At 51.2% G+C, this 22,948-nt stretch overlaps 1 protein-coding gene across 10 annotated transcripts in view; it reads right to left on the bottom strand.

Annotated features, from left to right (window-relative positions):
• UPF2 (UPF2 regulator of nonsense mediated mRNA decay) overlaps positions 1 to 22,948 on the bottom strand; it is a 1,606,401-nt gene that overhangs the window by 1,480,834 nt on the left and 102,619 nt on the right. For 4 of the 10 annotated variants that reach the window (XM_086919929.1, XM_086919938.1, XM_086919934.1 and 1 more), the window contains exon 1: positions 10,483 to 10,569. The exons of the other annotated variants lie outside the window; for them this stretch is intronic. In XM_086919929.1, coding sequence (XP_086776055.1) covers positions 10,483 to 10,494 — 12 coding nt within the window. In that variant the 5' untranslated portion in view covers positions 10,495 to 10,569. Of the gene's footprint in view, positions 1 to 10,482; positions 10,570 to 22,948 lie in introns of those variants that run through there. 10 annotated transcript variants of the gene reach the window in all.

Raw genomic sequence — 22,948 nt, 5'->3', positions numbered from 1 at the left:
TCCTATATTCCAAATAGGCTCTGCGCATTGGAATAATATATCCTATGATTTGACATAGGACTTATGTCTACTTGGGCTCTATTGAATATATTAGACTTAATTGTGAGTGCCAGCTAGCTCAGAGGTCACTAGAAACTTTCTTGAATAAACAAGAAGGGATTTGTTTCGGACAACCGCATAAACTTGAGAACTTTGTTTTCCCAAGAATAAAACGTATCTTCAGAGTCGTGAAAACAATAGATAGATAGTTTATTCAGTCAATCGTGCATGCTTCGTTTCATCAGAGGTGCAGAGAAATAGAGAGACAGCCGTTTTCAATAAAAGGAGTTATTGCACAGTCTTCTGTCTCATTCAAGTAAAGTGAACTGCTACAATCGTAAGACAGGCTGTAGAGTATAATGCATATAGCGAGAAGAGTATAATAAAATAATACTGAAAAAGCACTGTATGACTTCTAAACCATAGATAAATACATACATAAATAATAAAGGCTAAAAGTACTCAACTGGTGCTTCTAAAATACGCCTACCCCAATGTACCTAACCCAAGTCTAGTACGAGGGAAGAAGTAAGTGTGGTGTAGCATAGGTTTAGTTTTCTTTGCCAAGAATCAATCAAAAATTTCTCTTAGGGTCTAATCAGCTCCGTACCTTGGTTTTAGAATGAAGGAGGTCTGGTATCTCGGTCTCTGGACTTGATTTCCCAACAGCCCGCGAGCGGAGCTTGGAAACACTAGAGCTGGATTCTCAGCGAGAGAAAGGGCAGCTTCTCGATCAGTGCGTCAGCTGGAGAGTTGGCTTCCTTCGGCACTTACTTTAGCGAGCTGCGTCGGGCAAGTAGATAGTCAAGCTTTTCCGAACCACCGCGTGTTTGCTAGGGCAAGTGTAGGCATATTTATACCTCGAAGGTGCCTAGCTTGACATAAAGTCGGGCATAATAACGTCATAAAAGAACCCCAAGGGAATGGTAGTTCTTTGAAAATTCCATGAGTTCTTGGACAAATCAATATTCAAGCAAGGGGATGTCCCGAACTGCTTAAGCCGATTTTTCCAAGAAATCGTAGTGGCTTTTTGGAACGGGTGGATGTAGCCATGCCTGTATTTAGACTGCGTGGGCTATGTATAAATATGGGTATATTTCTATGCCTATATTAGGGCAATGTGAATTGTACCTATATAAGGGCATGAATCAGGAAGTTTCGCTCGGATCCTAAAACGCCATACAACACCACATGCTTGCTGAATAAGATACGCATCAATTTTTCAACCGCTTATGCATCACTTTTTTACATAAACTCTCAAAGGTCAAGCATCCATCATTTAAAATGCCCCCTTTTCTGTGTCGCAGCCGTTTTTTGCCACAGTGTAATCCTATCCTTTACCCTGCATTTACCTTCTCTTTACTTTTTGACCTTTTAATCTCCGGTCTTACTTTACTTTCTACTTTTTCTACCGAACAAAGGATGACACAGTGTTACCGCACTCAACTCTGATGCCTGCCGGTCATTCCAGTTTTCGGCAGGAGATTGTGTATTTAAAGCCAAAGTCAGCAGATGCTTACTGTCATTTGGCCAACAGCAGACAGACTGATGCCGTCGTGCTGCCCGCGCAGTAGATTATCACGTGCTTTGAGGACTGCTATTATTGATGGTAAGAACCTGATGATGCTGCGGGACTCTAGTAGTTTCACTCTCCCTGTTGCCTCACTAATCGGCTGATTCCCGTTAATTACAGGAGTTGTCTTGATTGAAAAATACTCGCTTCAATAGATGGGCTTCATACCATATGTAGGTAAGAACCTTTGGTCTTGCCCGCCATTGCTCCACCGTGCAATGCCATTATGCAGAACAAGCATTGGCATAGCCAATAGGTCTCTCCTTTGGGACCTTATAAGTATTTAGTTATGCAGCACAATATCTCTACTGCAACAACATTAACTGTTGCATGGCTAAACACTTAGAAGGTCCCAAAAGGCGAGACCTATTGGCTACGCCATTGCTTGTTTATTTTATTTACAAATTGATCCCCGTGAAGTACATTCTTGTCACTCTATGTACTAAAAAAGAGTTCATTCTGAAACAAAACAATCATGTTATTGCAGCAATGAAACACAAATGTCACAACAGGTCTGGGAACGGCAGGTGACAGGACATAACAGAGACAAGAAAGGATTAATCTGTAGGGGTTCAACAGCAGGACCAAGCTCTAGGCACATTTCAGGATGTCATTTAAAACTCAATGGGTCATTTTGTTCCAGGAAGAATGCTGCAGTATAAAGCTGCACATTTTGTTTAAGACAGGAGTTCACGTGTTAATGGAGCTGCGTTTCCTGGATTAGCAGCTACATGTGAATTTTAGGGTTTGGTCGGCCAAATCCCGGAAGGCCAATTAACGCACCAAACACCCAGAACAAAGGCGACAGAGTGTGGATCAGTAAAACCCCAACTATACACGAGGCATTGTAATAATACAATGAGCTGAGCAGTCTATGGTCAGTGAAGAAGCAGCTTCCGATGAGAGACAAAATGAAGCAAAATGAAGCAAAATGAAGCACGTGGAATGTCAGGCAAGAGTGAATATTCAGGGAATCAAAATAACACGAGAAAGAGACATGAAATAGTGTGATAAATGTGGCATTATTACCCCACAGACAATAATAAAAGATATTCAGCAAAAGTAAAACTCGGCAAAGGATTTGAAAGTAACGAGTCCTAAGCATAACTATAAAAAACAAAAAACAATAAAGCAGGCAGCAAAAACCTAGTGGCAAATGCAACTGAAGATTCTGCTGGTGAAGAAACAATGGAAAAAGGGCACTGTGTGGGATTGGAAGCCAACGACTAAAAAAACATGATGTATATTAGGATAAACCCCTTTATAATATTCCCGCAGAAGTGTAGTAAAATGAGAGTAATGGAATACTCTTTATCAAACTGTAACCTCTTATCAGAAGCAGTATTTAATTGTAGTTTACAAATAAAAATAGAACAAAGCGGATATAAAAGCACCTTTAACTAAGGCTTTGAAAGAAAAGCGGATATAAAAGCAAATTTAATAATGCCGATATTTTTTTCAAAACCGCTTTTATTGAAAGTTTAGGCAAAGCATAAGTACAGTTCTCCACAATCAGGAGGATACTGTCCACAGTATATACATCGTAGAATGACTAGAAGGCCTACATTTAGAAGCACCCCCCTCCCCATCCCATGTCCCACCAACCCCCAAGAAACAAACCCCAACTCCCTTCCCCTGCTACCCACCCCTTATCCCACCCTAACTCCGTGCACGTGTTCACAGTTCACCAAATACGCGGGTAAGGCAAGGCAGGTGTCAGATAACGTCCTAGGTCCCAAGGTCCCCATCCAGAGGTGGCACATCATCTATATCGACTGGGGGTTCCAACGTCAGCCCCCTATAGTCCGCCCACCGCTTCCAGATCTTATAGTGTTTCCGGGGGCACCCCCTGGCCTCAAACACAGGTAATTCCAGCCCCATAAGAAAATCTAATCCCGCCTTCCAGGCGCTAAGAGGGGGGGCACGGTCGCTCTTCCAGGCTCTCGCCAGATCCCGTTTAGCTACAACCAACCCCAGGAACAGGAGGTGGCGTTTGTAGATGTTGCCTCCCACATTCTCCAGTACATGGAGGAGGCCCAGTCTGGGCGTACGAGGGAGGTCCCACCCCAGCACTTCCAACAAACAATTCCACACCCCATTCCAAAACCGGGTCAGACCCACACAGGACCATACCATATGCAGCAGCGTTCCTCTTTCAGTTCCACAGCGTAAACATTCCGGAGCGGCAATGAGGCCCGCTCTCCACAATCGCTCCCTAGTGTAGTATGCCCTATGTATGTATTTAAACTGTATAAACCCGAGGCGTATAGCTATGGCGGCCCCGCGGGGGGACTCAAGGGCCTCCCTCCAGTCATCCTCATCCCACGGGCCAACATCCGTCTCCCAGGAGGCCTTCAGTGACAGAAGAGAAGAAGAGCAGTGAGTAACCAGCGTTCGATATATTTTGGAAACCTTCTTATCTCCCAGGTCCCCCATGAAAAGCTTGGCCTCTACCAGGCTGAATTCCGGAAGCTGGTCCATCCCCACGAGGCTCGGTGAGAGTGCATGACGAAATTGTAGATATTTGAAAAAATGTGTCTTGGGCATATTAAATTCGGAGCTGAGGTCTTGAAAGGATTTGAGCGTAGTCCCCGTGAGGACATGGCCGACTGAGGAAATCCCGATGGCGTCCCAGCCTTCAAAGCCCGATAGGGAGGCCAGTGCTGGAAGTTGTCAGTTATTCCACAGCGGAGTTTCGGCTGTCAGCCTGCCCCACCATCCCATACGGCGCAGTGCCTGTCTCCATATCATGAAGACCACTTGGGTGACCCGCGGCAGCGCCCTTCGCCGCCTGGCCGAGTACAGCAGCGTGTGTAGCGTGGCATCTCCCATCAAAAAGTGTTCCAACGCATATGCCGGGTCGCTGTGGTCGCCATACCACCACTCATTAAGCACCAGTAGATGCGAAGCCTGGTAGTAGGACAGAAGGTCGGAGGTAGCCAGCCCGCCACAGTACGTGGAAAGAAAGCAAGTCCGCAGTGCTACCCTGGAGGCACCTCCAGCCCACAGAAATCGGCCAAGTACTGAATTCACACGACGGAACCACTGCGGGTCGATCCTGTATGGGTGGTTCTGTAGTTGATAGAGGAGCCGTTGCAGGGCAACCATCTTAAAGATGGCAGATCTGCCATAGATATTAAGGGGCATGCGTGACCAGGTCTTGATGTCCGATTGGACTTTGTCCCATACCGGCAGCACGTTGCGTTCCCATGCCACAGCAGCAGAGTCCGACAGGAAGACACCTAGGTATTTTAGACCATCGACAGCCACCTGTAGAGCCGAGGCCCAGGGATATGTCTCCGGCTCGTCACCCAGCACCCACAGGGTCGATTTGAGGAAGAGTCCCGAGACCTCTCCAAACATTCGCATTATGTCCAGCATGCGAGGGCCAGAGCGTGAAGGTCGGTCATAAAGAAAAGAACATCATCCGCATACAATGCGATGCGGTCCGAGAGTTCCGCCCCCCACACAAAGCCTCGATACTGTGCATCGAGACGCACCTGTGCGGCCAATGGCTCCATGGCCAGCGCGAAGAGGTAGGGAGAGAGGGGGCATCCCTGGCGGGTACCCCTAGCAATTGGGAACTTCTCAGAGATCGCTCCAGAGATACGCACCGAGGCGGTGATGTCTGTGTACAGCAGTCTCACATAGGAGATGAACACCGGTCCCAGATTGAGAAGTGGCAGGAGGGCAAAGAGGTAGGTCCAGCTGACCGAGTCAAACGCTCGGTCAATGTCCGCGAGCAACAACGCTGCCCGATCCCCGGTCGTCCCCACCGCATCTACCGCCGCCTGTGCACGCCGAATGTTATGCCTCGTCGCCCGGTGCGGCATAAAGCCTGCTTGATCCGGGTGGACCAGATCTGCAATATGTGGGAGCAGGCGGTTCGCCAGTGCCTTGGCCAGGAGTTTGGCCTCGAAATTGATTAGGGATATAGGGCGATAAGACTCCTGACGGTCGGGAGGCCTACCTGGCTTCTGGAATACCACAATTTCGCCTTGACGCCAGTCCGGCGGCAGGCTACCTCGTTCCCGCGCCAATTCCAATGCCCGCCTATAGTGCAGCCCAAGCTGCAAGTGAAATTTCTTGTAAAATTCACTGGGAAAACCACTCGGACCCGGCGCCTTGCCTACATTGAGCTGGCCCAGTGCATCACCCAGCTCCTCCGCCGTCAAGGGGAGGTCTAGGGCCTCCCTCATCTCGTCCGAGACTGCACGAGGGGGAATATCCGTGAGGAACCCATCAATCGCTTCAGGTGGGAGGCATTCCCGAGAAGCGTACTGCTCGGTATAGTAGCGCGCAAAGCTCGCCGCAAGAGTCGCTGGGTCCGTTATCGTGGTCCCCTCCCCGTCAGTGAGGCCAGGTAGGGTGATTGGTTGTAGCGTCTGCTGACAAAGCCTATGAAGCATGGTGCAGGACTTGTCCCCCCATTGGTATACCCTGCTCCGCGTAGCCAGCCACGCTTGACGAGCCTCGTCGAGCAACACCGAGGCGTAGGATTGTTGCGCCTGGAGAAGCAGTCGCAGCGCCACGTCATCACCCTCTCCCCGGCATCGTCTCTCCAGCACCTCCACCCGCTCTGCAGCTGTAACAATGATCTCCTGTCGAGTACGACAGGCAGCAGCGCACCAGGCAACGTCAATACTTCTCATAGTGGGTTTCATGGCTTCCCACACCGTCACCGCGTCAACCCCTCCCGCCAGGTTCTCCTGCCAATAGTGGGCAATCGCACTGCGCATATGCTGGGTGTAGGCCGCTTGCTGTAGATGCCATGAGGACATCCGCCACCGAAATGGTTGGCGTGTCTTGCGCAAGTCAATCTGCTCTGCTACTGGGGAGTGATCAGACAGCCCCTGAGGCCGAATTGCTGCCCATTTCACCCTGTCAAGGAAAGCCCCTGGCGCAAATACACAATCCAAGCGTGAGAAGGAGCCGTGCACTGCTGACACATAGGTATATTCACGCGCCCTGGCATGCAAGTGTCTCCAGGCATCCGCCCACCCCAACCCATCCATCATCGCCTTTAGCCGCGTAAGAGAGGCCGCAGCCGCGACCCCCTGCAACCTCTGCCTGTCCAGACTCACATCCACTACATCGTTCCAGTCACCACCGATCACTGCTAGGGAGCGGGGGATCTCGGCCCATAGGTCAAACAGTTTCTCCGCCAAGGACCACTGCAGCGGGGGGGGGGGCATACACACTGCCAAACACCACTGGCTCCGCTCCAATCCTCCCCTTCACAAACACATACCGACCCTGGGGATCGAGCCAGTGACGCTCGTGGGTATATGACAGCCGTCTGTGGACAAGAATGGCCACCCCCCTCGAGCCCCTGGAAAACCCTGCATGAAATACCTGGTGGAAGCCAAATCGCTGCAAGCTCAGTGCCTTAGTACCCAACATATGTGTTTCCTGGAGGAGCATTACATCAGCCGAGTCCCTTTAATCCCAGCGCAACACGGCCCCCCTCTTGATCTTATCCAACAGCCCCCGGACATTCACTAGCAGGTTCCTGCCCCGAGGTGTTAACCATAGTCTCGATGAACAAATCTCTGCAACCACCAGGGCCCGACCCAGGACTCCCACACCACACAAGCCAAAATATCAGAAGTCACGTGCACCCCCTTCAGAACACCCACAACCCCCCTTGTCCCCGTCCACCAGTCCCGACCCCCCAACAGCCCAACTCCCAGAACCCACCCCCACCCCTATACCTCAGAAAACATTGAAGTACCTGTCGCGGCATGTGGAGCTTCAGGCCCAAAACAGAGCGCCTAAAACCCACCATACCAATGGATCCCAACTACTCCCCCCAACTAACAGGGCTCGCCCCCTAGAACCACCCCCAACCCTGGGAGGACTAGGCAGCCCACCAACAGTACCGCGAACCCCATTGTACCAAGCATCCGGTGCACAGGGAGGGCACAGTAACCAGGCGCCAGCCCGGCGAAGGCCCCAAAACCCCACCAAGGCCCAAGTCATACTGCACCAGTCGTCGTCCGCTCCATCACCAGAGCTAAGCCCTCCATAGAGTCCATCCACAGACCAGGGTTAATTGACAAAGGCCGGATCCATACGGTGTTCAGTTTTCTTTGCCAGATTGATCAGTGTCAGGCTGTGTTTCACCCAAATGGCCCTCCCTGGACAGGGACCGTCGTCGTGAACGAGACTTCCGATATAGTTTACCCTTGCCGGCGGGGTCGCTCCTCTCCTGCGATGAACCTCGCGAAGGTTCAGAGCTCAGTCCCGGTTGGGCGTTCGGTCGGATCCTGACCGTCTCATCTGTCCAGTTGAATACGTCTTCCGGGGAGTCGAAGAAGTGGGTTTTGGAGTTGAAGACAACCCGCAGACGGGCCGGATAAAGCAATGAATATTGGATTTTAAGGCCGCGCAATTTGGCCTTTGCCGCCAGGAAGGAATGGCGCTGCTGCTGGACCTGCTTGGTGTAGTCCGGGAAGAACATGATTCTATGATTGTCGAACAGCAAAGTCTCCTTGACCCTTGCTTCCCGGAGTATGGTGTCTCTATCGTGGAAGTTCAGGATTTTTGCGATGATTGGCCGAGGCTGTTCCCCCACCGGTGGTTCCGGTGTTAAGGCTCTATGCGCTCGCTCCACCACGAAGCAGCATGACAAGGTGTCCGGGGGAAGCCAGCTCTCCAACCACCTCGTCAGGAAGGCATCCATGGGTCCCTTCTCGCAATCCTCCGGAAAGCCTACAAAGCGCAGGTTATTCCTTCGCGCTCGCCCCTCTGCATCTTCCACACGAAGAGCCAATCCCTTCTGGATCTTCTCCATCTCCGCCATTTTCTTTTTCAAAGCGCCGACATCTCCCTCCACCCCCGCGACCCTGGTCTCGTTCTCCGTGATGCGGGCGACAGGGTTGCGGAGGTCTTGGCGCAGCAGCATTACATCGGCACCCACCGCGCCAATTTTGGCATCCAACAGGTCTCTTGGCAGCGCGATGGCCGCCATCAAAGCCGCGTTGTCCGGTCCGGCGCCCTGGCCACCCCCGGCAGCCCCGAGCCTCCACCTGGACCGGTGAACTTATCAATGGTCCCCTGCTTGGTGGCGCCCGTGCCACCCCCGCCTCTGATCATGGTCCAGACAGGTGCGGCGGGCCGACTCGCTTCTGTGGCAGGTCTTCCTCACACTGTCCTCCGAGATCAGCCACTACTCAGGGTGAGACTGGGGCCTGCAAGTCCTGCAGGGTACTGCGCCGCACCCGCCTACCACCACCGCGCCAGACACCAGCGATCGACGGCTCCAGATGGCAGTCAGGGCCCCCAATAGCAGATGTAGCGGTCGGCTCTGCCCCCCACTGTCACGGGGCCCCCGCAGGTTCGCACCAGCCACCACCGCTCACCTCAGTTCATAGAGCACTTCACTGCCGCGGGAAGGCAGGCACCACCGGGCCCCGAGGCCGCGGCAACCAGGCAACGCCGCTCCCTCGGGCTGCACCAGCCACCAATTCTGGCCCCAGAGTTGGGGGGGCGAGAAAGGCGCTGACGCGCCGCAGTCCGCTCTATCGGATCAACGGGAATATGGGGCACAAGCAGTTCACTGTACCGGCTCCCCCCGGGGCCACACCACAGGGCCACAGCAGGCCGGCAAAACGGATGAGGCGCTCCACTGTGTACTCCGGCAGTCCAGTACCAGCTCCGCCTCTGCGCCGTCCACCGGCAGCCCCGGGGGACCCGACCGTCCCGGGGTCCGCGGAATCCTTTCGCGGCGCCGCCTCCTCACGACCCCCAGCAATGCTCCCGGTCCTACAAGCAGCAGGAGACTCCGCCGCCCCTCCTCCGGCAGCCAGGAACCAGCCGTCCAGGACACGGGGGGCCCACCAGCAAGCAGGCCGCCCGGCGCACGGAGCTAGCAGGCAGGGTCAGGCAAAAATCGAGGCCCCGGCTCACCACGCGGCGAGCAGGCCCGGCGGCCGCCGCCACCAATAGCTTCTCCTGCCGGCGATCGGGGGCCCCGGATACAGCGCCGGAGGGTGCCCTCCGTCCCCAGCAGTCTCCGCCGTCACTGTAGGAAGAATTGCAGGTTCGGGGAAGGATAAATCTACAGGATAAGTAGCGGGCCGGCGGGACCTCTAAGGAGCCACGTCCGCCATCGTCGCCCTCGAAGCCACGCCCATAATGCCGATATTTTAAAACAATGTGGATATAAGGCTAAAATTTGAAAGCAATTCGGAATTGTTAAAGGACATTCAGAAGCACTTTCACTAATGCTGATGAATGCCTGCATGTATGCTAATTTATAAGCACAGGTGCACCACATGTAAGGATTGTGAAAACTAAGTCACAAGTTTGTTACAAAGACACTAAGAGTAATGTCCAATTTTTTTAAAAAATCCTCTTTATTGTTCCATTTGTAAAAAAGAACAGCCAAAGCGTTTCGTCCCAGATGGGACTTCTTCAGGGCTGTATTATGACAAAACAAAACATATAAACATACAATTAAAATCATGAACTATTTACATGCTCAGCCGAGCAACAATAGTCACAAATTAAAAAACTTAGCTGCCAATATTACAATATCTAATTCAATTTTGGTACACAAAACCAAAAAGCGCCAATAGGGCCAGGCCGATGGCCATAGCCTCCACAAACCTGTTACAAAGTTGTATGGTCAATACTTTCTGTTCACTTAGTCCCTATCTATTCCTGTTTCTAACATACAGGAGGTTAAATCTGGAAATAGGCATTTGGAAGAAGAATAACCATAGAGACCCAGTAGCAGAGCTGTCCTCTGCCCTTACAATTTTTTCAAAAAAGACGAAGAAAACGGAAAAAACGAAAAAAAATACATACTGAGTCATGGCAATCCTGCGGATAGAAAGTAGTATAAAAACAACATAGGGACCTACCGAGATGAGCATGGACGATTCAGCAGGTCGTGTGAAGAGTAGACAAACGTAGCGATAATTGCTGCTTTATATACAGCCCGGATGTATCTATTCCCAAAAACAAGAAAAAGCAAAAACGTATGAGCCTTAGGACGGCACTTTGCATATTCACCTCCCTATCCTAGTCGCACCCCCCTCCGTCATCAGTGATGCAGATGGTAAGTGCCCAGGGGGAGGCAGGAATGGTCACTCACGTTTGCAAAATTGAAGTGAGGTTTTTCCTATTCACTTTATCTTTGAAGGCGAAGTAGTTCCTGATACGAAGGAGAGAGGGCTGTGATTTGGACTGTGGCAGACATGGTGGGTAGATAATAGATGTATAAGTGTACATTAATGAAGAGGGGAGCCCTGCCCAAGATCCCGAAATATCATGAGATTGACATTATAAACCTCTTAAATGTGTATTACGTAAGCATTATATCCGTCTCCAACCTAGTCCCGTTAATGTCCATAAACGTGGAACAGGATTCACATGTCGTTTACTGACTTTCCCCTAGGGGGAGCCCCAGAGATTGCCCATGCTACAATCACTCCTGTGTAGATAATGCTTACCCTTATATGCGCAGTGAGTCTGCTCCTTATCAAAGCACATACGTGTGCTTGTGGCGCGCCGATGCGCGCTCCCGCAAGGCGTATGCTGCCACAAGCACGAGTATGTGCTTTGTAAAAAGAGCTGCACGACGGCTACATGCACACTGTGTAGGCGAGACCTAAAAACCAAATGCAACTCTGGCCCCCCCGCTATTCTAAGGTACAGACCACCATATTGAACATTTGTGATTCACAGATCAGTGCAACAGCACCGCTTGTGATTAACACCAACTCCAGGTAAAATCAGTCACCAGAGGTACTCACTTTATAGAACCACACCTTAAGTGCGCAGGCCCTAATTGTTCCCCATTATTCAAAGAGTTCATACAAGTCTCTGTGTATCATCAACACAGTAACAGTGCTCAGCTACCCATAGAGTGCCAGCCTTCACTCTCACTTGGGGTAAGGTTCCCTTATTATGTATTATCATTAGTACAGATAGCCCTTACAGCATCTCTGCCAGCTTGCCTGCCATCCCTATACGTAATATTCTTCTTTGTTTTTCTTCTCACATAATCAGTATCCAGCTGGGTGTCCTTGTGACTATCTCCATTTCCTTTTCCTCCTTCACCCACTGTTGGCACATACACCTCACATGGCTGCTTATTCTACCATTCAGGTACTTTCTGATTTTATGACCTTTTATCAAATTGGTCACAATTGTACATGGGCCATATGCTTATTTTATGATTTTTTCTTTTCCTATATGTCCCTAAATCCATAGGTCCTGATGAGACCCTAGATCACGTATAGGGTCAGAACGTCATCGACAACAAAAGAAAGCGAACCATTAACAGCTCGTATTATTGTATATAGCTGCTGTATATTATACATGGAGTTGCTAAATGGTCGACATTTTTGATACCTTGGAAACATTGTAAAATGTCACAATTATGTCACCAATATTTTAGGTTCCAGATTGTCACTGGGGACACTACGGACATTTTCCTTTTTCACTGTATGTTATGTTATGTTATGTTATAGCCGCACTTCTTGAGCGCACGGCTACTCCAAGGGGTGTCCCGGCGCTTTAGCAAAGAGGCCTGAGAAACCCAGAGACAGAAAGGCAGAAACGCAAAGGTCACAATGATTACAAGGAGAAGAGCACGGTCTTCAGATCCTTCCTAAAAGCCAAGAGGTTATTAGCTTTACGGAGGGAGAGAGGGAGCTCATTCCAAAAACGAGCTACCATATATTGAAAAGACCGACCTCCCATCCGGACTCGTTTGACAGCAGGTACAACCATTTTGGCCAAATCGGCTGACCGCAACATCCTCCGCGGGACATAGAAAGCGGTGCGCTTCCTAATGTAGTTGGGGCCAACAGCGTGGAGGGCTTTGAAAGCCAGCGTGAGGATTTTAAACCTGATTCTGCTAGCAATAGGTAGCCAGTGCAACCTATTTAGCAGCAATGAGGCACTAGCTCTCCTTGGCAGGCCAAATATGGCTCTGGCCGCCGAATTTTGGACAATTTGCAATCTGGATAGAAGGTACTTTGGCAGGCCTGCGAAGAGCGCATTTGCGTAGTCTAAACGAGACCCCACAAGCGCCTGGACCACAGTCTTGCGATATTGCAGGGAGAGCAGTGGGAGGAATTTCCTGAGCATCTTAAGGATGCCAAAGCATTTCCCAGATAGCCCCAGAACATGGGGTCGGAAAGAGAGGCCGTCATCAAACACCACTCCAAGGTTTTTCACTTGGGATGATGAGTTCTCAGGAGGGAACATGTCCAGGGGCCACCACGACTTCCAGCCAGGGTCAGGGGCACAGCCGAAAGAGAGCAGCTCAGACTTATCCGAGTTGCATTTCAGGCTGTGCCGCTGAAACCATGCAAAGACTGCACTCAGACAGTATTTGATTCTGTCGCCGTCAAAGACCTCTTCTTTCCTGCAGGTAAACAGGAGCTGGGTGTCATCAGCGTATGAGATGACCCGGGCCCCAAACGCCTCCGCTACCTTCGCCAGAGGGGCCATGTAGATGTTAAAGATGGTGGGGCTCAGAATGGACCCTTGAGGCACCCCAACCTCTAGCGATGGCATTACCGCGGAGAACGGAGGAGCCCAGATCACCTGTCAACGGTCGGCTAGAAAGGATTGAAACCAATCCAACACCGTCCCTCGCAGTCCTATCTCCCTGAGTCTTAAAAGGAGACCTGCGTGTGGGAAGGTGTCGAAAGCCGCTGACAGGTCCAGCATGACTAACATAGCCTTTCCCCCCTGATCGAGCGTCTCCCTGATGGCGTCGGATACCTCAACGAGGGCTGTCTCCGTGCTATAATTGGCACGGAAACCAGACTGAGAATCATGGAGCAAGTTGTTATTCTCAATAAAGGTGGTAAGAGTATGCTGAACATGTTTCTCAACCACCTTCGCCAGAGCAGGGAGGAGGGAGATCGGTCTATAGTTAGCCAGCTGCAAGGGATCTAGCAGAGGTTTTTTGATCAGCGGCAGAATGAGTGCGTGTTTCCATTCTCGAGGCACCACCCCGGAGCTCAATGACAAATTGAGCAAGGGATTCAGCAAGCTGTTTACTGCCGAAGCCACCCTGGCCAGACACTTAGCTGGACAGGCATCCAAAGGTGATCCGGATTGAAGCCGTATATAGAATTTTGTTTGTAAAATATAAAATATAATTGTATCAAACTAAAACCATAGGTGTATGTGGTTTCTTAGCCCTCTGACATTGTTTTAAACCTTCCAATGCAATGGTGCAACTTTTTAACTATATCGCCCAATCTCATTACTCGACTCCACAGTGAAGATCCTGGAACGAGTCATTTTAGAGAGGTTGCAGGCTTGGGCAGATAAACACAGTATCATTAGTGACCTACAATATGGGTTTCGTAAGGGCCTGGGGACCACTGATCAGGGACTAAACCTATACATTATACTGGAAATGTACAACAAAGCTAAAAGAGAAAGGTTGTTTTTAACTTCTGTTGACCTAACGGCTGCTTTTGATTGCGTTGTCCATGAAAAGTTATGGTCAATTTGAGGGGATCAGAGGGCGGACCATGTTTTAATTTCCTTCTTAAGGCAGCTTTATGTGGGTGCTAGGGCAAAGGTGCGATTTGGGCGGGATGGTGAATGTACTAATAGTTTTAGAGTTAGGAAAGGCGTTAGGCAAGGTTGCAAGCTTGCCCCCTTTTTATTCACTTTGTACATAAATAATAGAGCCCATCCTGGTAAAGGAGTGCAGGGACTTACCGTCAGCTGCAACCCGCCCTATCCCTGCACTCCATTACGCAGATGATGCGGTTCTTATGTCTCGTACGCCACTTGGCCTTCAAAGGGTAGTTACCTCTTTTACAAACTTCATGTCCAAACTAGGCTTTACCATCAATTGCTCAAAAACATTCACTATGAATTGTGGTTATGGACTTTAAAAAAAGAGCAACACCATTTTTATCAACGATAAGGCAATAGAGAGTACTAAATAATTTTCATATTTATGGCTTTTATTCGATCAATCAGGATCTTGGAATAGTGCAGTTAAATCCAGAAGGCTTCTTTTTAGTAAGTCACGGACAGTGTTAGCCAATTTTAGCAGACAATTGGGAAAACGGCCCCCAGTGGAGTAATTGCACATACATTTGGCAAAATGTGTTGCGATAGTTACATACAGAGCAGGAATTTAGGGTTTCACAAATGTTAACTAATTGCAAACGATAGAAAATGCGTTCCCTAAATACCTCTTGTCTGTACCTGACAGCACGTCCAATTTCATCTGTCATGTCGAACTTGGTCTACCCTATCTGGAGGACATGATAGAAATCCAGCCCGTCCTCCTGTGACATAGGGTATGGACTACAGATTAACCGTTTTTTAATCGTTACATATTAAAAGATGTTATGGGGCTCGACAGAGTGAAAAGTATCAGATGGCTAGAATACGTTAAATCATTCGTAAGCCATCTAGGTCACCAGGAATATTACTCCGATCCCAATACATTATGCAATGTGTCTAGAAAGGACCTAAAGTCTGATTGTAGGAGATATTTGATCGAGAAGAGAATACTGCTCGAAATGGATAAACCAACTGTTCAAGTGCATCATCTCACTTTGGCCTTTGAGCTCACTCAGCCATACATTATGATGGTTACCAGTGTCTATGAAAGATTTTTGTTAACGCTCTTTAGGTTAAACATCATATTTAGGTCACTAAGTTTCCCAGAATTGAATGACTGGTCGAGAACCCTATGTAAATGCCCATGTGACGACCTTTATGCACAATCTTCTTTACACATCCTGTTTTTTTGTAAATTTTACCTTAGCCCTATAAAAAGATGGATTGGACCGGTGCTGAAAAAATTGGGTTTGAGGCAATGCCGTCCTGCTTATCTGGCATTACAATTTTTAGATGGTGAATTTATAATTGCCTCCATTACTGTATTTTAAAAAAATGTTTTTAAATTGCGGAAATCAATTGTGATATGATATGATTGTGCATGAAACTTTTTTTCATCATTTTAAATTGTATAAATCATGACTGTGTTTTTATGGTATGCTTTATCAAGTATCCAAATAAAGTAATTTGACTCGATTATTATTCCACAGGAACCACTGTTTCTGACAATTTACAGACCCAGGTTGCTTAGTGAGTTGGGTTCCCTTGTCCTGGTTTTCTGCATTCCGGGGACTTCATTTCCCGACAAACGCTAGCATGGTTCCCTTATACAGTTTAAGTCTGCTGGCCACGAGTCGCAAGATGGGCAGAGTGTCCAGGAAAAAGGGTTTTGAGGTCCTGCCGATGGAGGAATCAGAACAGGACGCAGATGACAAAGACGCTGCCACTGGGGGGCGAGAGCCTGGACAACCCAGAGACCCATCACTGGGGGATATCAAGCAGGCTATTATAGCTTTGAGAGAGGCCCTAAAGGGGCGGATGGACGCCATCAGCTCGGATCTCACCCTGTTGAAGGACGACCACCGAAAGCCCAAAGAGAGAGTAGCGTCCAACTAGGCATGGGCGGAAAATCCGTTCCGCTCGCGGATTTTGCGGATTTTCGGGAAATCCGCAATCCGCCAGATTTGCGAATCTCCCGCAAAATCCGCAAATCCGCGAGCAGCGGATTTTGCTCGCACTGCTCGCACTGTTCGCGTGAGTTCGCGTGAGTTCGCGCCCCGCGAATAAGTGCAAAATTGCAGAAATACGATTTTAGCAAAACTGAAAGTAACTACTTACCAGGTTCAAAAGTTCAGGCTCATCATTAGTAGCCATTTCCTGTAGTGCTTCCTGAGGGGCCCCTCCAGAGTTCAGTTGCCAGTTGAAACTATTATGTGACCCTGCTCTGAACCTCAGAATAGTTACACATATGCCACAAAGGTCCTGAATTACAGCTAAGGGAGACAAGCAGGAGCCAGGCTGGAAGTTAAAATCCATTAATCAGCCCCTAATTCATTATTGTCAGTTGGGGAAGGGCAGGTGTTGTAACTAATTTTGCAACAATGAAAGCACTTAGCAAGTGCAAAAGATCACTAATCAGGGCGCACTAAGGAAGCAGGTGCCAGCTAAAAAAATATTCTGTGACACATTAATCAGCCCCAAATTAATTCAGGTCACTTGAGGCAGGGAAGGTGTGCTTTGCTTTGCCGAAAATAATGTACACTGGACAACCAGAGGGTGTGGTGATGAAACAGAGGGTGGCATGGGTGGGCCAGAGGGTGGCATGAGTAGTCAGAGAGTGGCAGTGGTGACAGAGAGTGGCAGTGATGAAGAAGAGTGTCCCAAACAGGCTGGACACGTAGAAACAACAAGTTCGCGAAACTTGCGACCCAACAGGTAAGTTCGCAATTTGCTAAAGTGTACAAAACCCTCGCAAACTGGCAGAAACACGGGCGAACACAAAAAAAAAAAATCCGCAAATTCGCGGGAATTCGCGGATTTTGCGGATTGCGAATCCGCAAATCCGCAAAATTCGCGAACGCGAGATCCGCAAAATTCGCTCATGCTTACGTCCAACGAAACCACCATGAAAAATTTACCGGATACTGTCGCAAACCTGCGAGACTCTTTGAAAGAAATGGTGAACAGAGTCAAAGTGCTGGCGAGGAGGGCTGAGGACATTGAAGGTAGCTCAAGACTAAATAATCTCCCTATCACAGGCGTACCGGAGCGTGAAGAGGGAGCTGATGCGGTTCAGTTCTTGGAAGCCTGGCTTAAACGGAGGTGGCACCAGAGGTTCTAACCCCCTTCGATGGGCTGGACCGTGCACACAGGGTCCCGGCGCGTCCGTCTAAACTTGGAGCTCCGTCCCGTCCTTTGGTGGTGAGACGGCTGCATTATAGGGAAAGAGACTTCATATTACAGAGAGCCCGGGAGCAACAGAATCTGCAGATCGGGAATAGTAGGGTGATGATGTTCCCCGATTACACTCGGGACGTACAACGGCAGAGAATTTCCTTCTTGGCTGTCAAGCGAAAGTTACGTCAGCTTCATCTCTCGTATGCCATGCTGTTCCCAGCCCGCCTTAGAGTAACTGCAAACTCAGAAACGCACTTCTTTCTCACCCCACAGCCTGTGTGGACTGGTTGGAAAGCCGTGCCAGCACTGGAGCACGCTCGCCACAGTCGGCTTCTCCTCGAACTCAGTTGTCCACCTCGTCACCGTTACAGAGACCCATCTCCACTGCTGATCGACGACAGGAACGAGACAGAGCGGTCTTGGCAGTGGCAGCTATTAGTCAAGGCAAAGTCAGTCTGAATAGTAATGACAAGGATAAGGAGAGCGCATGGGGTGGAGAGTTTGGGAACGAGCAGTGCGCTGGGACTCTCCGATGTTGACCTGCCGGACGTTACTCCACAGACAGCAGCTGGACTATTTGGGTGATCAGCTTGAGGAGGGTACACGGCACGAGATGGTAAGATACCGGTGGTAACCACGGGGTCTAGGATCCCACTCTACACACTGAGGGGGGGCTACAAGACGTAGGGGGTCCCATTGGGTGAATTAGCTCCAACAGGGGGCCGGGGGGGGGGGGGGTTCTGGGACCAACGGAGGTGAGCCACGCACCACCTTCTTCCTATGGTTCTTTGTATGATGGTCTTTGTTTGGATGGGGGCCTGTTTTCGTATACCTGTCCTGGGGAGCGAGAGTTGGGTAAAGTTTGAAGTTGGGGATGGGTGGGGGGCAGGGGGGGTCAGAAATGTCGCTATAGGGGCTCTCTGGGGTCAGGGCCTAGATTTGGAGCCATGGGCATCTCCGTAGAAATCAAAATTATGTCCTGGAATGTTAGGGGGATGCACACTATGGGCCGGCGACACAAAATTCATGCCTACCTGGTGCGCAGAGGAGTGCAAATTGCATTACTACAAGAAACCCACTTGACGAACACAGAGGGGGCAGCATTACAACGCCGTTGGAGGGGGCTGGTGTTTCATACTACATATTCGGCCTTTGCAAGAAGGACCTTGATGGGAGTGCGGGCAGGGGTGCCATTTCAATGTATCCGGCAGACACCGAAGGCCGATACACAGTAGTGGTAGGGCGCCTGGATGGCCGGTATATTACGATAGGAAGCATATATGCCCCTAATATTGAACAATCTGCTTTCTTTGCACAGTTATCGCAGAACCTGGCAACGGCCTTAACGGGCCCTGTGCTCCTGGGGGTAGATTTCAATTGTGTTTCTGATGTGGACCTTGACCGCTCCCATCCACCACTCCCTGACGCTCCCACACGTAGGATTACAGAAACACAACGGGACTGGCAACAGCACTGGGGACTGATGGACACTTGGCAGACTCATCACCCAGGGGAACGAGACTAGTCTCATTTCTCAGCTCTACATGAGCTGCATGTAAGGTTGAATTCTATCCTCTGCTACCCAGATGTGCATATGACAATTGTGGCGAGTGAGTACTTAGCCAGGACGACATCTGATCACAACCCGTTACTGGTGTCCTTAAATTGGGTTAGAATTAGGTCCACTATCCCCAACTGGAGTCTTCGGCCGGAAACACTGGGGGACCAGACCTTCAGAACCACCATAGGTACTGCTATAGAGGAGTACTTCCAGAACAACACCAATACGTCCACTAGCCTACAGAATGAGGGAGATGCATTTAAAGAAGTGATACGAGGTCGATGCATCGGGGAGGCGGTGGGATTCCGTAAAACCTTACTGAATGATGTACAGAAGGCAGAACTAAGGATCAGGGATGTAGAAAGGGAAAGACCCGGATGTGAGGTTAGACAGGGGGATCTCGTGGAGGCCATGGAGGAGTTGGCAGCGCAGGTAGAGGTTAAGGTGTTTTGACTATAGGGCATAAATAGCACGGGCACACGCAGAGAGGGACAAATCTGGGGCACTATTGGCTTGGCTGGCCAACCCGCGCGCAGGGGGACACCGATTCTAGAGCCGCGAGGCGAGGGTGACATCACAATATGTGTAACAGGCTATCAACACGCAGTTTCTGGCATACTACACTACACTGTACCATAGTCGGCTAGATCCAAGAGTTCTAGACAAGGGAGATTCCTGTACATTGAACTGCCGCAGGTTGAGGCAGAGGATGCAGAGGTCCTTGGTCGAGCAGTGGAGCTGGGAGAGATCAGAGGAGCCATAAAGCGTATGGCCTGGAACAAAACCCCCGGCACCAATGGGTAGCCGGTTGAGTTCTATGCAACGTATGTGGATTTGTTGGCCCCCCCCCCAGTTGTTGGTCCTCTACAACCGATCAAAGCAAGATGGCTACTTGTCCAGCTCAACTAGAGAAGCAGTAATTATACCGCTCCTCAAGCCGGATAAACCAACGTAGGATCGCACTGCCTATCAATCAATCAATCAATCATAACACTTGTATAGCGCGCTACTCACCCGGAAGGGTCTCAAGGCGCTTGGGGGAAGGGGTCCGCTACTGCTCGAACAGCCAGGTCTTGAGTTGTCTCCTGAAGGCGAGGTGGTCCTGGGTCAGCCGAAGGTGGATGGGGAGGGAGTTCCATGTCTTGGCCGCCAGGTAGGAGAAGGATCTGCCTCCGGCGGTGGCTCTTCGGATGCGTAGTACAGCGGCGAGGGCGAGGCTAGTAGACCGTAGCTGGCGGGTGGGCATGTAGAAAGTCAGGCGGTCGTTGAGGTACTTGGGGCCCAGGTCGTGGAGAGACTTGTGTGCGTGGGTGAGGAGCCTGAACGTGATCCTCTTGTTGACGGGGAACCAGTGCAGGTCCCTCAGGTGGCCGGAGATGTGGCTGCGTCGGGGGATTTCCAGGATGAGTCGGGCGGAGGCGTTTTGGATGTGTTGGAGTGTTTTCTGTACCTTGGCTGTGGTTCCGGCGTAGAGGGCGTTTCCGTAGTCCAGTCGGCTGGTGACGAGGGCCTGGGTGACCGTCTTCCTGGATTCGGTCGGGATCCATCGGAAGATCTTGTGAAGCATGCGAAGGGTGTGAAAGCATGATGAGGAGACGGCGTTGACTTGTCTGGTCATCGAGAGGGAGGAGTCCAGGATGAAGCCCAGGTTGCGTGCGTGGTCTGTTAGCTTGGGGGCGGTGCCCAGGGCTGGGGGCCACCAGGAGACGTCCCAGGCAGAGGGTGATGGTCCCAGGATGAGGACTTCCGTCTTGTCTGAGTTCAGTTTCAGGCGGCTGTTCTTCATCCACTCGGCGACGTCTTTCATCCCTTCGTGTAGGCTGGTTCTGGCGGTGTCGGGGTCTCTGGTGAGGGAGAGGATCAGCTGGGTGTCGTTGGCGTAGGAGATGATGTTGAGGTTGTGTTGGCGTGCGATGGCAGCAAGAGGTCTCATGTAGACGTTGAAGAGGGTGGGGCTGAGTGATGATCCTTGCGGGACGCCGTAGATGACTTTGGTGGCCTTGGATCGAAAGGGGGGGAGGCGGACTCTGTGTTCTTCCGGCGAGGAACGAGATGATCCAATTCAGTGCCTTCTCTTGGATGCCGGTGTTGCTGAGGCGTTGGACTAGGGTGCGGTGGCAGACAGTGTCGAACGCTGCGGAGGTCCAGGAGGATGCATGCCGCTGTTTCCCCGTTGTCGAGCAGGGCTCGGATGTCGTCGGTGGCTGCCATGAGGGCGGTCTCGGTGCTGTGGTTGGCTCTGAAACCGGACTGCGAGGGGTCGAGGGATCCGTTCGTCTCGAGGAAGGCGGTTAGCTGTCTGTTGGCGATCTTCTCGATGACTTAGGCAGGAAAAGGGAGGAGCGAGATGGGGCGGAAGTTTTTGAGGTCGGTGGGGTCCGCTGTTGGTTTCTTCAGTAGGGCGCTGAGCTCGGCATGCTTCCAGCTCTCTGGGAAGGTGGCAGTGTTGAAGGAGGTGTTGATGACGTCCCGGAGTTGGGGTGCGATGGTAGAGTCGGCCTTGTTGAAGACGTGGTGGGGGCAGGTGTCGGTTGGAGATCCAGACTGGATGGTGTTCATCGTGCGGGCTGTGTCTTCGGTGGTCACCGTGTTCCAGGTGCGGAGGGTGGCGGTGGGGTACGTGGGTTCGATTGTTGGGTGCGTGGATGGTGTGCCGAAACTGTTGTGGATGTCGGCAATCTTGCGGTGGAAGAACGAGGCGAGAGAGTCGCAGAGATCTTGTGAAGGGGTGATGTTGTTGTTGCCGGTGCTGGGGTTGGAGAACTCCTTGACGATGCTGAAGAGTTCCTTGCTGTCGTGGGCGTTGTTGTCCAGTCGCTCCTTCAGTGATTTCTTCTTGGTGGTGCGGATGAGCTGGTGGTGCTTGCGGGTGGCGTGTTTGAGGGCGGTCATGTTGTCAGAGGTCTGGTCGAGGAGCCAGGCTTTCTCGAGGGTGCGGCAGGTCTTCTTGGAGTCCTTGAGTTCATCGGTGAACTAGGGGGCCTTCTTGCTTCTGGGTCTGCTGAGAGGGTTCTTCAGTGGTGCGAGGTCGTCGGCGCAGGCGATCAGCCACTGCGTGAAGTTGCGGTCTGCTTTGTTGGGGTCCCTTGTGCTGGCAGGTGGGTTCTGGCTGAGGGAGGTGGTGAGCTGGTCGGCGGTGCTCTTGCTCCAGCTCCTGTGAGGAACCTGTTGCAGGTGGTGGTGGGTTGTCGTTTTTCTGAAGCTGAAGTGGACGCAGCTGTGGTCGGTCCAGTGGAGTCCAGTGGAGTGGCTGAAGGTGATGTGCTTGCTGAATGAGAAGACGGGATCAAGCGTGTGGCCGGCGTAGTGGGTGGGGGTGTCGACCAGTTGCTTGAGTCCGAGGTTGGCGAGGTCGTCCAGCAGGGCGACGGTGTTGCGGTCCTTGTTGTTCTCCTGGTGGAAATTGAGGTCCCCTAGGAGGATGTAGTCGGCGGAGGGGAGGGCGTGAGGGCTGATGAAGTCCATGATGTCGTCGCTGAACTGTGTGCGTGGTCCCGGGGGTCTGTAGAGGAGGGTGCCTCTGAGGGTTGTCTTTGGGTCGGTGTGAATCTGGAAGTGGAGGTGCTCGGCGGCGGCGAAGGTGTCATTGGAGTAGGTCGTGATGCGGATGGTGTTCTTGTGGACGATGGCGATGCCTCCTCCGGTCTGGTTGACGTGGTCCCTCCTGATGATCTTGTACCCATCCGGGATGGCGATGTCGGGGGCTGAGGACGCATTCATCCATGTTTCCGTGAGGAAGGCGATGTCTGGTGATGTTGTGTCGAGGAGGTTCCAGAGTTCCACGGCATGTCTGTGGACGGAGCGGGTGTTGAGCAGGATGCACTTGAGGTCGCTGCTGGAGCATGGCTTGGCGGGCGCGGTGCAGGTTCGGAGGCAGGTGAACTTGCAGATTCTGCAGGTGAAGGGTCCGTGAATGCGTTTCGGGGAGGCAAGCAGCAGGTGGGGTTCCGGCCGGCATGGAGTGTGTTGAGGGCAGCGGCGTCGTAGGTTTGTCGGGTCGTCTTGCATCGGTGAGGGCCAGGGGTCCTGGCACT

Source organism: Lissotriton vulgaris, chromosome 1_1 (genome assembly GCF_964263255.1).
Source record: "Lissotriton vulgaris chromosome 1_1, aLisVul1.2, whole genome shotgun sequence".
Taxonomy (NCBI): domain Eukaryota; kingdom Metazoa; phylum Chordata; class Amphibia; order Caudata; family Salamandridae; genus Lissotriton; species Lissotriton vulgaris.
Note: the sequence above shows the minus strand (reverse complement) of the source record. Positions and strands in the feature narration are given on the sequence as shown.